Raw genomic sequence first — 16,309 nt, forward strand, 5'->3', positions numbered from 1 at the left:
CTATTAGTGGTTTCGTATTGTGTTCACAGGAGCCCTAGGATTTCCGGGGGTGGGGGCTCAGGGGTCCGGGGCAGGGGCAGAGGGTACCAGCAGCCAGGTTCCAGGCACCCACTTTCCCTTGAGTAGTTAGTCCCACTGTAATGTGCTTAGAGATATCGGGGTTCCTCTGGTTTAGGTAATCTCTAAGACCCCTTCCCAACTGCACCATCTACTTGAGATTATCACCAGCATTTCTTTATCGCCTACTTTGTGCAAAGATGGAGACACAGAATCTGGTGCCCTGATGAGCAGGGGAGGGGAGGAGGTGAAGTGGAGGCAGGAGATATTTGGAGACCAGAGAGGTCACAGGTCATGACATCCCCTCCCCAGATACCCTTCTCTGGGAATCACAGTTAACATTCCAGCTTAAAGGATAAGTTAGGAAAAAAGGAGCAAAAGAGGGAGGAAAGGACGGAGGTGGGAGAGAAAGGGAGGGAGGAGGGGTGAGCATTTGGACTTCCTCCCTCCCCGGGAGGTTGAAGGACTAGGGTCTGAGTTTGGGCCTGGACTTTGCCACTCAGTATTAGACTCTCAGTTTTCTCATCTGTAAAATGGGGACAATAAGATAAAGGTTGTTTCCACCATGAGGGATATTTGGGAGGGTTAGATGAAATACCGCACATAGACTGCTCAGTGCCTCAGTGGAATAGATCTGAGAGTCCAGAAATAAACCCACACGTCTATGGTCAACTGATTTTCAACAAGGGTGTCAAGACCATTCCATGGGGAAAGAATAGTCTTTTCAACATGTGGTGTTGGGAAAAGCGTATATCCACATGTAAGAGACTGAAGTTGGATGCTTGTCTGACATCATATACAAAAATTAACTCAAAATGGATCAAAGATCTAACTATAAGAGCGAAAACTATCAAAGTCTTAGAAGAAAACATAGGGGTAAGCACTCGTGAGCTTGAATTTAGCAATGATTTCTTAGATACGACACCAAAAGCACAAGGAAAAAAGAGACGAATTAGACTTCACTAAAATAAAAAAAGAAATTGTGCCTAAAGGGACACAATCAAGAGAATGAAAGATTATCTGTAGAATGGGGGAAATATTTGCAAATCATATATCTGATAAGGATTCAGTATCCAGAATATATAAAGAACATGTACTACTCAACAACAAAAAGACAACCCAATGAAAAAATGGGCAAAAGACTTGAATATATATTTCTCCAAAGAAGATATATAAATGGTCAATAAGCACATAATATCCAGCATCATTAGTCCTTAGGGACATGAAAATCAAAATCCTAATGAGATACCACTTCATACCAACCAGGTTAGCCATTATAGTAAAAAACAAAGACGGAAAATGACAAACGTTGGCAAGGACCTGGAGAAATTGGAACCCTTGTACAGAGCTGGTAGGAATGTAATATGGTGCAGCTGCCCTGGAAAACAGTTCGGCATTTCCTTAAAAACTTAAATCTAAAATTACCATATGGGGACTTCCCTGGTGGCACAGTGGTTAAGAATCCGCCTGCCAATGCAGGGGACACGGGTTTGAGCCCTGGTCCGGGAAGATCCCACATGCCGCGGAGCAACTAAGCCCGTGCACCACAACTACTGAGCCTGTGCTCTAGAGCCCACGAGCCACAACTACTGAGCCCACGTGCCACAACTACCGAAGCCTGTGCGCCTAGAACCCACGCTCCGCAACAAAGAGAAGCCAACGCAATGAGAAGCCTGCACACTGCAACGAAGAGTGGCCCCGTCTCGCTGCAAACGGAGAGAAAGCCCGCGCGCAGCAATGAAGACCCAACGCAGCCAAAGATAAACAAACACGTAAATAAATTTATTTAAAAAATAAATAAACAAAAAATAAAATTACCATATGACCCAGCAATTCCACTCCTAGGTATAGACCCAAGAGGAATGAAAACATATGTCCACTCAAAACCTTGTACGTAAATGTTCCTAACAATATTATTCATAATGGCCCCAAAGTGGAAACAACCCAAATGCCCAGCAACCAATGAATGGATAAACAAAACGTGGTAGCGCATACGGTGGAATATTATTCGGCCGTAAAAAGGAATGAAGTACTGGTACGAGCTACGACATGGATGAAGCTCGAGCACGTTATGCCGAGCGAAGGAAGCCAGATACAAAAAGTCACACGCTGCATGATTCCATTTACATGAAATGTCTGGAATAGGCAAATGTGAGAGACAGAAGGCAGACTAGTGGTTGCCAGGGGCTGGGGGAAGGAGGAACGGGGAGTGGCTGCTGAGGGAGACGGGGTTTCCCGTCTGGTTACACAACATCATGCATGTGCTAAATGGCACGACTTAAACATGGTTCAAAAGGCAAATTTTATGTCATATGTTTTACCTCAACTTTAAAAAATTGAATGGCTCATTTCATGTTATGTGACGATCACCTCAATTCTTTTAATTAAAAAATAGTTTTAAATGCCTTCATCACAAGAAAAAACATTTTAACGGTGCGTGGTGATGGATATTAACTAAACTTACAGTGGTAATCCTTTCACAACATGTACCTACCTCAGATCATCACGTTGTACGGTACACCTAAAACGGATACCATCTTCTATGTCAATTATACCTCAATTCAAAAATTTGCAAAAGAATTTAGAAGCAGAAACCAAGGGGAAACGATGTGATGTACCGTTATGTTTTTAGCCCTCAGCTTTGTTTTTCTTTGTTTTGATTTTCCTTTAATAGACTACTATAATAAAGGGATTTAAACTTGAAAAAAAGCCTAGTGCTGTGCTGAGCACAGGATATGCACTTGGAACCCTTCTGTCTGCACTGGAGCCCCTGACTTTGTCTGTTTGAGACCAAGGCTGAACCCCAGCATAGATTTTTACCAAACTCCGAGAATGTATCTTACAATCACGCAGGGATGCTGGGTGACGTGGTTAATCTAGCCAAACCCCATCGTTGCACAGTTGGGGAAACTGAGGCTAAGGAGCTGTCCCAGCAGCGAGGAGACTCTGTCGGGGCCCAGCACTGCCCCACTCGCATCCTGCGCTCATGCTACTCTGGCACGCCACCCACCCCCCACCAGCGCCAGCAGTTGGTGTGTGCTTGGGGAATTAGAAACACGTTTGCATATATTTAAGCAAATACGCTATGATGAAAAACAAATCAGAACCTGCGAACCAAAGCTGAACAGACCCATGCATCATCTGCATTTCCCACTTTCCCCATCACTCCGGTCCCCTCCAGGTGGGAGCTGAGCATCCTCGTGGGCCAAGTGGGCCCTGGCCAGATCTGAGGCAGGAAAGCCTGGGTCCTGGGCTGTGGGACAGGAACAGAGCTTTGCAGCCTGGACCCCGTTCCTGGGGCAGTGAGGGTGAGGGAACCTGCTTCTTTGAGCCTGCCAAGCTCTGTTCAGCCCTGTGGCTCAGGAATCCCATGCCCTGTGGGTTCCCTCAGGTCTCTGCATGCCCACTGCTCTGCCCCTCCCCTCCTCCCCCGACACCCTTGGCCTAACCCCCCTGACACTAGAGAGTAGTTAGGAACCAGGCAGAGGATGGTTGCATCCCAGCTCCACCATTAGTGGGCCTTGGGGAGCCTTGGTCTATTCCTCCATCCAATGGCACAATAACAGTCCCGCCCACAGGCTTACAGGGAGCGGGGTGGGGGGTGGGGTGATGAAACAAACAGGTAGAGTGGGTCATCCCCTCCCCATCACCCACACGCTCTCCCCTCATGTCACACGGAGCCCTACCTGCATCTCTGCAATTGCGATTCTTTCTGCTTCATCATCACTCTTCTGAATCCTCCAACCCTTCAAGGTCATAGACCAACCCAGACCAACCCGGTGCCCTGCCTTCCCCCTCTGAACTCCCACAGCATATGCTGACTATACCCCACCTTACACACTTGGCTAATAGGCTCCTCTTCTGTTATTTTCTACTTTTACTCCTTTTGTCTCTCACGCTAAATTCTAGGATGGGGGAAAAAAATCCCTTTTGGGAAACATTCATTTTGTGCCAGGCACCCAGCGGAGGGCTACACGCTTTGTCTCATCTCATCCGTACGACCTTCCTTTGAGATTGTGTTTAGCATCATCCCAATTTTCAGATGAGAAAACCGAGGCTCAGAGCACAAGGGACTTATCCAAAGTCCCACAACCCAGAAGGGGTGGGATGAGCATGGGCCCCCGTTTGCCCCATCCCAAACCTCAAGTTCTCACCCACAGCTGGAGTGGCCTGCCTGTCCATCCATCCATCCACCCCCTGCCTTGTCACACGTGGGACTTAACAAGGCAGCTTGTGTTATACATGCATTAAGGGAGAAAAATGAAAATATATGAAAAATCAGGGCCAGGGAATGTAGAGAGGGAAGAGGCGGATGAGCCTGGGGAAAAGTTCTAGAACCTCTAAGTCTCTGACACTCTTTGGAAAGATGTGTCCTCCAGGCCATTTCCCTTCCCCCTGGCACTCCAGAGGCCCTGCCCCCTACCCTCCATGGAGTGTCTGGACCCAAACTCATTCCCTTAAGAAGAGTAAGAGGCCAGGATCTCAGTCGTGTGGGCCCGGCCCTCGGAGGCAGCGCTGCTCCCATCCTGTCACTCGTCTGCTCCCCAGGAAGGAGACTTTACCAAGCAACAAGATGTCATGCATGGAACTATTCTTGTCCCAGGCTGGGCCCTGCCTCAGGCACTTCAAGAGACTGAGTGGCTTTAACTAAGGGCTGGGGGAAGCTCAGGTTCCAACACCACTTCCTGCTTAAGGACAGAACTGTGCAGACCTCCTGGTGTCAACTGATTGAAAATCCTACAGAACAGGGACTCAAATGGAGATAAGTAGAGGCCTTTGGTGCCTCCTCTGTCCTGATTGAAACCCTAGTTATTCCTGTAAGAGTCAACCCCAATCTCTCCTCCTCCGAGAAGCCTTCCTGGATCACACTGTCCCTCCACCCACCCATCCATTGGTTCAGTAAATGCCTTCTGAGCATTAACTGAGCCAAGAGGGAGGGATGCAAAGATAAACAAGGCAGCCCTGCCTCTGGGGAGCTCACAGTCCAAGGGGGAGGCAAACATCAGGAGTAGAATAATGAGCATGGATTGACCATTGACTCCAGGCACTGTGCTCATGACAGTTCCAAATGCATATTTCCATCAATAGTCCCATTTAAGGAAATGAGACTCAGAGAGGTTAAGCTTCACGCCAAAGGTCACACAGCAGAGGATTCCAACCTCTACCTCTCTGCCTCTAGAGCCTGAACTCTTAACCAGTAGGCCACTTCTGTAAGCCCAATGGCACAGTTGTGACCAGATGGGGCCTTCTAATCCACCTGGGCTAGGGAGTCAAGGACGGCCTCCTGGGGGGGGGGGGGGTCCAACCTGAACCTCAAAAACTGAGGTAATCTAAACACGAAAGCCTCGGAAATGAAGGAAGCAAAGAAGGCGGAGGAGGCAGCACGGGCCAAGGCAAGGAGGCAGGAAACCCTGCAGTGAGCTAGAGCATATGGTGCGGGGGGGGGGGGGGGGGGGGGGGGGAGCGGGTCACGCCCTCATCCTTCTCAAGCTCCTTACCTTAGGTCTCAGTCTCACCCACTCCTAGTTAGTTGTGCACCACCCTTAACACCTGCTGTGTTTCTCTTGTTGTTTATTTGGATTTGCAGGAGTTGTTGCACTGTCCCATCACAGCTGTACCTGGCATGAGGTCAGCCCCGGAAACGGGACGGGAGGGCTGTGACGGGGACAGGAGGGAGGGGTGGGGAAGGGTGTTCCCCAGGCTGTCCTCTGTGGGTTTGGGGGCAGAACACAGAGGGGAAAGGAGACCCGAGCCAGTGGGCTGGTGAGCTCAGTGCTGCTGGATGGAAACGTTTCGTGAACATCAAGGTCTGGCAGGAGGCGTGGCATCTGTGACCTTGATTCTGCACGTGGTGTTCAGTGTCATGGTGGGGAGGGGCTTGAGGCCCCCGGGACCCACCTGCCGTCTGCAGTCATCAGCCCAGCAGACCCCATGGGGTAGGGATGGGGCCATTTGCTCTGCGTCTGGGTATACGGAGGCGCAGAGAAGGCAAAGCAGGTTCTGAGGAAGACGTGGGCTCTAAGATGCGCCTTCGTGACCATCTCTGGGTTTTCCTGTGCACCAAGACCCAGGCACCTCTGTGTGCTCAAGTCTCCTTAGATGAAACATTTAATGTTCAGCTATTTCACTGTGGAAAAAGCAAGATGCTCAAGACTGGATCAACGACACTATCAAAGCCTCACCCTAGAAGAGAACTTGCGCTCTCCAAGCGCTTTCAGATATTCTGAAAGGCATTTCCTTCTCCCAGGAAGTCGGGGTGGGGGGGCAAGGCAGCCATGTCCCATTACGTGGGGAAACTGAGGCTCAGAAAATTGAAAGACTTGCCCCAGATCACCCAGCCCACAAGCAGCAAAGCTGGGATGCAAGCTCCGGTCTTCAGATTCCAGGCCTGTGGCTCTTGTCGGGTTAGCACACCACCTTTCTGGAACCTTCCGCCAGGTCTCCCACATTCAGGAATCTGAGCTCCCAGCTTCACCCCTCACCCCTGGGACCTCCACCCCTCCTGCTCTCTGCTTTCCTCCTTCCGCAGTGGCGACACCCCCTTACCCTGCAAAGGTCCTGTGGCAACCACAGGCCTCCTGTCTGTCCGTCATCAATAGTAAGTATCACCCATGACTGACAGATCATGTAGAGCAGCGTTCCTCAGAGCATTGCCCGCGTGCATCCGAATTACCTGGACTTCTCGTTAAAATGCAGCTCTGGCTCAGCGGGTCTGGGGCGGGGCCCGGGGGTCTGCATCTCTAACAAGGTGAGTCCAGGGACTACACTTTGGGCAGCAGTGTGTAGCTAACTGTAGGATCATTTTCAACACCACCTGCCTGGTCTATGCCCCCCACCCTCTTTTCTCACCATCTCTCTGCTGAGCCTCAAGGCGTGAGGACAGGGTTTCCCCCTTCCTTTCACGGCAGCGCAGGCAGCTGGCCGGCGACCGCTCTTTCGAAGCTCTGCAGGGCTGCTCCCCTAACCCAACAGTGCCCTCTCCATCCCAAAGGGGTCCTGCTAGGGGCTGAGAAGCCCTTGCGGGCGCTGCCTTTCCCTCCTTCTCCCTGGTCCTGCAGCCTCAGAAGGCTTGGCCCTCTCCAACCAGGCCCTGGGAGTCAGGGGTGGGAGGCCGCCCGCCTTCTCCCGCAGCCCTCATTGAAATTTCGCCCTTGCCCAAGAATCCCTGGTTGAGAGCTCAGCCCTATTAATTCTCATTGTGCATTTGGAGCCAATAGGTTTTTTGTTCATTTATCTTGGTCTTCCTCCCCGCTCGCCTTCCTCCCCAGGCTGGAATTTACAATTCAGTTCTCAGGTGGCCTTGCGGAAGTACACAAGTCCGGGGGGGAGAGAGGGTCTGCACACTGCAGTCTGAAAGGGGCAGTCGTTCCGTGGCCCCTCTTGCAACCTCAGGGTGCCCCAGGGCTCATGCTCCGTTTGGGTGGATGTTAGGACAGGCCCAGCACTCGCCGCAGGAGGGGTGCCAGGAAACAGGGACCCACTGGGCTACTGTAAGGCTAAGGGGGCAGAGGGCCACCTGGGTACCACTAGGGCGCCCCCTGGTGGCGCCACCGGCCATGGCTAGAGGAGCGAACGCTTCCTGAGCACACATCCACCACCTGCTGCCCTGAGACCAGGAATACAGGGCGTGGTGTCCCCAAGGCTGGAGAGAGGGAAAGAGACAAAGGCTCGGACACAACCAAGGACATAATAGCCACAATGGTAAGCAAATAACAGCTACCACACATTGAGTACCTACTACGTGCCAGGACACCCATGGCCAGGCTGCATCTTTCCACTGGCACTGTGACTTGCCTACACCATCATCTCTGCTTCACCAAAGCTCAGAGAGGGAAGGCTGGGCCGTCGGGTGCATAAGCATGGGTCCTGGCCACGTACAAGGTCCCAGCCCGCCCTCCAGACCGAGTGACCTTGGCGGGATTTAGCCAACGCTTTCTAATCCCTACAATGGGATTAGAAGAGTCCCCACCTCAGAGCACCCTAGAGGTGATTTAATGAGACATGCACAGAACCTGCTTAGGGAAGCTGCAGTAAACAGTGGGGTGGGGTGGGGGTTTGAATCCATCTGGACGTGACCCCCTCCTCCCTGCAGAAGCCAGCCTAGGCAGCCTCCCCATCCTCATTGGTTGCACGTTTGTAATCAAGGGCAGAGCCGGATGGCAGCCCATCATGAAATATTTAAGTCCATCAGACAGGTGTCAGGACACCGAGGGAGATGCTGTTCCTCCCCTGCCCCCTCCTCACCGGTCTTCCCAGGGGAGGACAGGAGGGGCATGAATGCTCCTTGCACAGCCCAAGGACCTATGCTGGGTGGCATCAGGACTGTGGCGGGGTGACCACTCCACCCCGGCAGCTGCGCTGGGTTCTCTGTGTGTGAGAGTGGGGGCAGGGCGGAGGCCCGGGGCCAAGGGCATCCTGAGCCAGCTTTGGCCAGGAGAGGGCCTCAGACTTGCATTTGACGGTCATCTCCACCCCTCAAGCCTTGACCAGAAGCTGGTCCAGTGATTTATGATTTAGGCACCCCGCCCCACGGCCCCGCCCTCCGCACATTAAGACGATTAATATTCAAAAGAAGAAATACAGTCAAGACTCTGAATACAAGAGGCAGCGGTTGACTCTGCTCAGGGAGTGTGTGGAGAAGTCCTTACATGAGCTGGGGTGGGCAGCCAGCTTCAGATGTGGACTCAGAGCTGGGCTCCCCCGGTGCTGGCCTTGGCCCTGACCTTCAGGGGCCAGCCCCCTTGACTGTCCCTGAGCCAGCAAGCCCTGGGGTCCTCAGTGCAGTGGGACTCTCCAGTCCCTGGCTCCTGGCCCTTTGCTGCTTTCTCCTCCCTGCCTCTCTCTCTCCCCAGCTAGCTCCCCCCAGCCCAGCCACCACCCACAGTGACAGCCTCCTGACTGCTGACCATCCAAGTGGGAACCTACCTTCCCAGGCTGACTGCTCTAGGATAGGACCCAAGCGCCCCACGGGACTGAGGCCTCCTCAGGAGCCGAGTGGGGACACCGGCTCAGTCCAGCCATAAACCCAGAGACCTGGTGGCTCCCCGCAGGACACGTGAAGGCAGCAGCCACCCGAGGGTGACACTGAGCCCTTCCTGTGGCTCCTGCAGCCTGGCTGCCCTGTCCAGCCTCCCGCCCGACCCGGGGCCCTGCCCAGTGGGAAGGTGTCTCTCGGGAGGCAGATTAGCTCAGTGACTCTGGAGCCAGACACTCAAATCATAGTTTCATCACTTCCTGGGCTGTGACTTTGGACCTCAGTTTCTCCATCTGTACAATGGGAATGACAATAGCTAACACCTAGGGGCACTTGCTCTGGGCCAGACCCTAGTCTTCGCATTTTAGGGTGCATTAGCTCACTTACTCCTTACAGCGACTTGAGTGTGTGCTGTTAGTGTACACACTTCACAGGTGATGGAGTGGTGGCCCAGAGATGCCACTGGTCCAGAGCTCACCCCCTGAAACTCCTACTTTGTACAACACAGGATCAACCCAGCTCAGCCGAGTGGAGGACTCCATGGAATGACTCGTATTGAGCTCTTAGCCTCCACACTCAGGGGCTTGCACAAATGGTCCCCGCTATTATTATTGTTGTTGTTGTTGTTGTTAATGTTACTTGAGTACTGATGTACTCCGTGGCTCTAAGACTCCAACTTTCTCTAACTAGGGACTCAGGTGACAACGCCTGAAAGCCTGCCTCCCCCCTGACTTAACCAGCGACTGTGGTCACTGCACATAGGGGTGGAATCAGAAATGGTACCAGCCACACCGCCCACCCTGCTCTGACCCCTCCGTCCTCCCTTACGAATCCCCTCTGCACTGCCATCAAACCCCCCCCTGCGAAGCGCCGGCCCGGTGCTTGGCATTCCCTCGCTCGGCAAACCTGTTTGCTGGATTGGATTGGGTGGAAGAGGAGGTGGTACCACAGAGGGACGAACCGAGGGAGGTCAGAGTGCAACGCTGCAAATAGTACTCTGCTCGCTCGCCCAGATGCTGACTTCCTACGAGAGAGGCGGGGCTTATCTGCAAGGCTGGGGAACTGACTAGTACTGTGGTTTTCCCAAGAGGAGAGGATCTAGCGATCACCTGGCCAAGAATCTCCCCACCCCGAAGAACCATGTCACGTGACCCCAGCATCCTCAGGGCCGCCTTTGCTGTGGCACGTTTCCAAGGTGGGACAGAGACCTGATCCCAAACCTACATGCAGGAGAGCCAACCTTGCATCTTGGTCCTCCCACTCTGCTCACCCACCCCCAGGGTCCGGCCCAGACCCCCACCCACTTGGCCTGAGCGAACAGAACGGCAGGGTGGGGCTGACTTACGTGGGAGCAGAATCTCTCAGGGGGGTCTCCACACGTTATGCCGGAGGGCTCCACCTTCACCTTGACATAGTCCTTCAGGCGCATCACCTTGGGCTGGCAGGCATAGAACTCCCAGGTGGGGCCTTCATCCGTGGTCACCCAGGATTTGCAGATGTCGTAGTCCCCAGAGGCCAGCGGGAGGCAGTGCAGGAAAAGAGCCAGCAGGTGCAGCATGGCGGCGCAGTCCCCAGGGGCGAGGCCCAGAGAGGGACCGGAGAGGTGGCGACTGGGTCAGGAGGGCCTCGCCGCCCCAGCATGGAAAAGCCACATCTACCAGGCGACGGAGGCCGGATGTCCCAGGGACTCTGCCAGGTTGCAAACAGCGAGGAACTTGTTTTTTCCAAGAGGCCGATGTGGAAAACTCAGAGCCAGCGTTTCTCAGACTGCTGATGGGCAGATCGAGAAGTTGCCCACAACTTGGCGTCCTCCTAACCTTGGCATCACACCTCCCCCAGAGGGGAATCTGATCAGATCAGGCAGACTCTCAAATTGTGACGGTGGATGGAAATGGGATAGGGAGAAAATCCGCAGGGATCTGGCGTGAGGCCGGATCAGATTGCTTTTAATTTTGGTCCTTCCAATCAACCCGGGTCTTTAAAGGGCCCTGAGTGTGTGATGTGCGCTCAACACAACTGCAAAACAACCCTCCGGCCTGCGTTGTAAAGATAAAGTAAAATCAGGAGGTGTACCTGTTTGCTGCAAACACGTTCCCTCTATGGGATTGGACTTGGCATTTTGGACCCATAAAAGAGATTTCTTTTCATATGGGCTTAAAGTGACAACAATTGTGCAGCTGGACTGGAGCATAAAAAAAGCGACTGAGGTGTTAACTGGGGAGCAACTTATTTGGCTCGTCTTTGGTGGGGACAGGCGCTAATGGGAACCAGCTGACCTTGGCTGGTAGCCATGGGCAACTTATTAGGAAGTTTCTGAGACTTCAGCTCCCAATCCATCCAGGTACCCGGGGTCTGGCTTGTCTTTCATTGTAAGAACGGAGGAGAGAGAGCTCGTTAGCAACAACACCTGCAACAAGTTAAATAGAGAAAGGGGGGGGAGAGTAAAGATGTATAAGAACAAAAGCTCTCTGGCAAAATGTGCAAAAGATGAGGCTGCATTATTAGCAAGGTGTCCCGAGGAAACTGGGTTATTTTTATTAATATAGGAGATGCACATTTGAAGATGGGGCACGTTACTAAAAAGGTGATGCGCTTTCTCCATATTTATGGGGGTGTTGGGGTCAGCAGAAGCGCCCCTGTTTGGGGTCAGTGACTTTCTAAAGCAGCCCCAGGAGCCGAGATGAATGGTGGCTTTATCATGCCTGACAAGTCAAAATGTCAAAACCGTAGATGAGGCTGTAATTAATTACAGGTGCCGACGAGGCTGTGAGGACAGGTTCAGGTTAAGAACGGTCCACGCGCGGGCCGACAATTACGAACTGGGTGCCAGTAAATACATCTCCAAAATTCTGAAATGGTGAATTTAATTTTTAACTGTAAGAAACTAGGGATGTTGAAGACTTGGACGGAAGTGACAATGATTTGTCATATTCGCTTTTTCCGATCAAGGCCAAAATTTTGCAATCATCCCTTAGAGGGTATGTTTATAAACAGGTCACCATTATGATTATTGCTTTACTATTTTAAGCTACCGGTAATTATTTAAAAGCCCTAAATAGACATAACTAAGATGAATGTTACATTGCGAAAAGCACGACTCCAATAGTGCGGGGTGTTCCAGGACACTTGATATATCACCAGGAGAATTTGGTCCCCAGTGTGGGATCTGGCCAAAAATACTAGCCAATAGGGCAAAGGTTACTGCAATGAGTCGCAGCAGAAGCGCATGTGTTATTCATTCTGGTTATTATGTCTACGATTATTGCATCTAAATTCCCAAACCGCTGACTCTTCAGCCATTGTACCTAGAAGGTCCACGACGTTTCCATGAACCTCCATTCTCCACCCAGACACAAACGCACTCCTGCCAAAAATGACAAACCGGAGTGGGGGGGACATTGTCCAAATGGGGGCTGGCCGCTCCGCACCTCCCCAGGAGAAGCCCCCAGCCTCTGCCCCAAAGCTCCAGGCTGGGGGCATCATAAATCTGCATTAAGGCAGCCCCTGCCCCTCTCTCTGGCTGAAGGGCTCTTGATGCAGATGAATGAGCCGAGGGGGACACATTTTCACATCTTACCTCTGGCTGTTTAAAGAGAAACAGTGTTACAGAGCCTGTCCGGCCTTGAATGTGCTTCTTGCTAGAAAACTCTCAGAAAGAACCCGCCTGGAGACTATTTTTACAACCTGAGAAAATGTAGTAAAAATAAGATAGCGCGGCCGGCAAAGGTTTTGGATGCCTCTGTCTGAGCTTCGCGCTGCCCAGAAAACAGCACATTCCTCACTCATTCTTCCAGCCGCGGGCTCCTGACTGTTCGCTCCCAGGTAGGGCGCCCGACTGCGGCTCGCAGGGTGCGCCCGGACGCGGGCTTCCTTCGTCTGCAGGACCAGAGTGCTGCCTCCGGCCTGGATCGCACTGGACGCAGGCGGGCGTGGGGAGGCAGTGAGGCCCGGAGGCCAGGAGGCCCGCGAGATCGAAGGGGCAGCGCGCCTCGCAAGCCTATTCATTGCTTTGCAGTTCCGCAGGCTTAAATGCCATGCATTCCCTGGAAGATGGGGTGGGGGAGCCAACAACATCAAAATCTGCGGGGAGGGGGGGGTGGGTAATAAATATGTTTACAACTAGTCAATCAGTTGGGCGTTGCTGGCATCGTAAGGGAATTGCGAGCTCAGCATGAGAATGTTACAGTCAGTTTTTGCCAAACAGAAAAAAAGGGAGGGGGAGAGATGCAAGCGTCTCCGGAACAGCGAGGAGGAAAGCACGGAGTGAGAAGCCAGTGTGGGAAATTTCAGAGTAAGAGGTTGTATCCCGGCGGATAGTTTACTCCTTGGAAAATAAATCTTCACCTGATATTATTAAGAAACTGCAGCTCCCAGAAACAAATCGAATCAATGCGCTTTCTTTTCTTTTAAGAGTCCTCAGGAGCCGAGGGGGCTGAAAGCCAGGTTATTAAAACCCGAAAATTAGATTTTACCAGGATTTCTGAACTCAGATTTTTCTGTCTTATTGAATTAGCGCCTCTCGAGCTGGCTGGGCTGGAAGCAGGCTCCTCCCGGAGTTGCCGGCTGCGCCCTCGCCTCGTGGGAAACTTGCCTTGGTGGACGCGGAGCCCCTGGGGGGGTGGTCCCTGGAGAGGGGGCGCTGGGGACTTCTCCCAGGACCCAGCCCACCCCCAAGTTTCTTCTCCTTTCCCAGCGGGGACAGTCGAGGGGGGTGATATCTGCCTTCAGGGGAGGGTGCTGGGAGCCAGGAAGGAAAGGGGAGCCCGCTCCCGGTCGCGATCACCTTCCAGTCCCACCCCATCCTCCCAACCCTAAACCTCCCTCAGCCCGCGCCGGTCCAGTAGGTGCCCCGCTCAACGCGGCCGCACGAGTGAGCATCCCATTTCCGGCGGCCCCAGTGCCCCCAGCCCCGGAATGGGAGCCTTCTTGGGCTCCCGGGCGCCCCCCACGCCCTCTCAGCGCCCAGACAGCCCCGAAGAGTTGAGCGCGGGGGGTGGGGCGCGAGGAGGAGGCCTCGGCTGGGGCCGGGGGGAGGGGGTGTGTGGAGATGGGGGTCAGCTCCCAGCCTTGGACGCCAAGGGTTCGGAGTCCGTGCTTCGGGTGGGCTGCAAACGGCGGACATCGCACGGGGACGTGCCTGGCAATCCCGCAGTTGCTTTTTGTCTTCCCGAAGTTGAGTGCAAGCCACGGGAGCAATTAATAATCACGCCTTTCAAAAAGGCCCGGCGGGCACCGAGGGTGCACCCACACCTGGCACCGCTTCCCTTACTTAGAAGACGCCCAGCAAAGCACCGGGGAATTCGTTGCCTCCTTTTCCCCAGCGCTGCCGCCCCCAGCCCAGGCGGACAACTTACTCCGGAGCCCGCGGACGCCGCGAGTCCACGGTCCTCTTCCCGCCTTCCCGCGGCCTCTGCTCCCACCATCTGCGTGCCACCCAGCTGGAGGTTCGACTCCACGCTGTCCCCAAGCCGGTCCAGGCACATAACCCTCCCCATTAGCCCACCCCTCCAGGGCACGGAAAGAAGTTTCTAGCCGCCGCTGGAAGACAGAGTTTCTCTGTGCAACTCACACATACCCAGTTTTCAGAGAGGAGAAGGGGATGGGAGGAATTGGGGTGGCGATTAAATTGGGGTAGGGGAATGGCGCGCGAGAAGGGTTAATTTCCTTTTCACAAACACATCCAGGCATTCTGGTAACACCCATCCCCACCACTCACTCTCACAAACGATGGAAAAAGACCCTGGTGGGAAAAAGCCAGCCAGGAAGACAAGCTACTCCTTTAAGATACTGCTACAAATGCACACTCACACACCCCTCTCCAAGCGACTCCAGTCCTGCGCTAGTAACGGCCGCCACCAAATAACTTTTGCATCCGAGCCTTTGCTGGGCCGCTTTAAGTGGCTCCTGGGCCGCGGGAAAGCCTGCATGGTCACCGAAGCCCTTTAAAAATGAAACCAGCCTGGCAAAGCTGCAGCATCTCTCCCCCCCGCCCGCCCCCCCGCTCGCCTCCCGGGCTCTCCCCTCCAGCCTTACCCCGGCTCGGAGCGGCTTCCCGGAGCGGAGACCCGGGAGGCCGAGGACCGCCACCCTCGGCGCTCCGCCTCCCCCGTCTGGCTGGCGCTGGGTGGGGCGAGGGCCGAGGGCTGCGAGCCGGTTCTGCTTCCCCGCGCTGCTCCCGCTGCCGCTGTGGCCGCCGCCGCCGCGGCCGTCAGATCGGGGCTGGGGAGCCCTCCGGCCGCCGGGGGGGCCGCCCGCAGCCGTCCCGGAGACGCGGGCCGGGGGAGGGGCCCGCCCCAGCCGCCCGCATCGCCCGCCCCGGCCGAGCGGGAGGTCGCCGCTAACAAGTGCAAACTTTTGGGGCCCCCTGGGCGGCTCGGAGGGGACCCGCGCTCGGGCACCGGGCAGCCCCCGGCCCGGGTGGGCTTCGCGGCTGCTCGTCGGGGCGCCGGGGCATCCCCCCGGCGCGGCGCGGGCCAGATGGCGGGGCGTTTCACTGCCCCCCTGCACTCCGCTCCAAGTTAATGCCGAGGCTAAATCCTCTTGCCATCACTCACGATCACCATCGGGGCTTTTATCTCTCGGTCTGATCCGGGCTGCGTAACTTCCTCTGTGTGGCTTTAACACACCATCCCACCACGGAGCAACGGTCTTCTTAAAGGTGCAGGAAGGAAATACTGCGAGACTCGGGGGACGCGCCACGGCCCGGGGAGGGGCTCTGCGAGCAGGGGCGTCCCGGCGGGCCCGCGGCCAGGGTGGCCCCAGCGGGCGGCCGCGGGAGCGAGCCTGCTCTGGGGGGTCGCAGCCTAAACATCTCCTCGCGGCCCGGGGGCCAGCGGGTCCCGGCGCGCAGAGCGCATTCTCAGCCAGCTCGGGTCAGGCGCCGCGGGGCTGCGGCTTCCTTTTCCGAAACCCAGGGGCCTGACAGGCTGCCAGCGCCCATGGGTGTGGGAGCTGCCCCATCGGCCCCGGGGAGGGGGCCAAGTGAGTCAGTCCGCCCACCCCCCAACAGCCAAGGGCTCAAGGCTGCAGCTCGGTCTCCCTCTGGGAAGTGCTGCCACCCAGAAGGCCCCAAGCAGTGGGTAAAAGGGTGGGTGGGTGGATTGGGGGAGATGGGGAGGGAGCGATCTGAGCGCACAACCAGAGCCTGAATACCAGCTGACACATCGCCGCCTCCACCCTGATGGGCCCTGCTTTTGACGAAGCCAAGCCAGCTCCGGAGGGAGTGCGGAGTAGGGGGGCAGGAGAGGCCTCACTCCCTGGTAAGCCTGGGAGGAGCCC

The 16,309-nt window shown here is 54.8% G+C and overlaps 1 protein-coding gene across 2 annotated transcripts in view; it reads right to left on the reverse strand.

Annotated features, from left to right (window-relative positions):
• Positions 1 to 15,550, reverse strand: part of NTNG2 (netrin G2) — a 74,441-nt gene extending 58,891 nt beyond the window's left edge. The window contains exons 1-2 of one of the 2 annotated variants that reach the window (XM_027104463.1): positions 15,065 to 15,550; positions 10,377 to 11,067 (exon numbers count right to left, since the gene is read on the reverse strand). In XM_027104463.1, coding sequence (XP_026960264.1) covers positions 10,377 to 10,589 — 213 coding nt within the window. In that variant the 5' untranslated portion in view covers positions 10,590 to 11,067; positions 15,065 to 15,550. Of the gene's footprint in view, positions 1 to 10,376; positions 11,439 to 15,064 lie in introns of both variants that reach the window. The other variant, XM_027104462.1, reaches the window with a different exon arrangement.
• Positions 15,551 to 16,309: the final 759 nt, after the last annotated feature.

This window comes from Aethalodelphis obliquidens, unplaced genomic scaffold (assembly GCF_003676395.1).
Source record: "Aethalodelphis obliquidens isolate GAN/ISIS:26980383/991018 unplaced genomic scaffold, ASM367639v1 scaffold7, whole genome shotgun sequence".
NCBI lineage: Eukaryota > Metazoa > Chordata > Mammalia > Artiodactyla > Delphinidae > Aethalodelphis > Aethalodelphis obliquidens.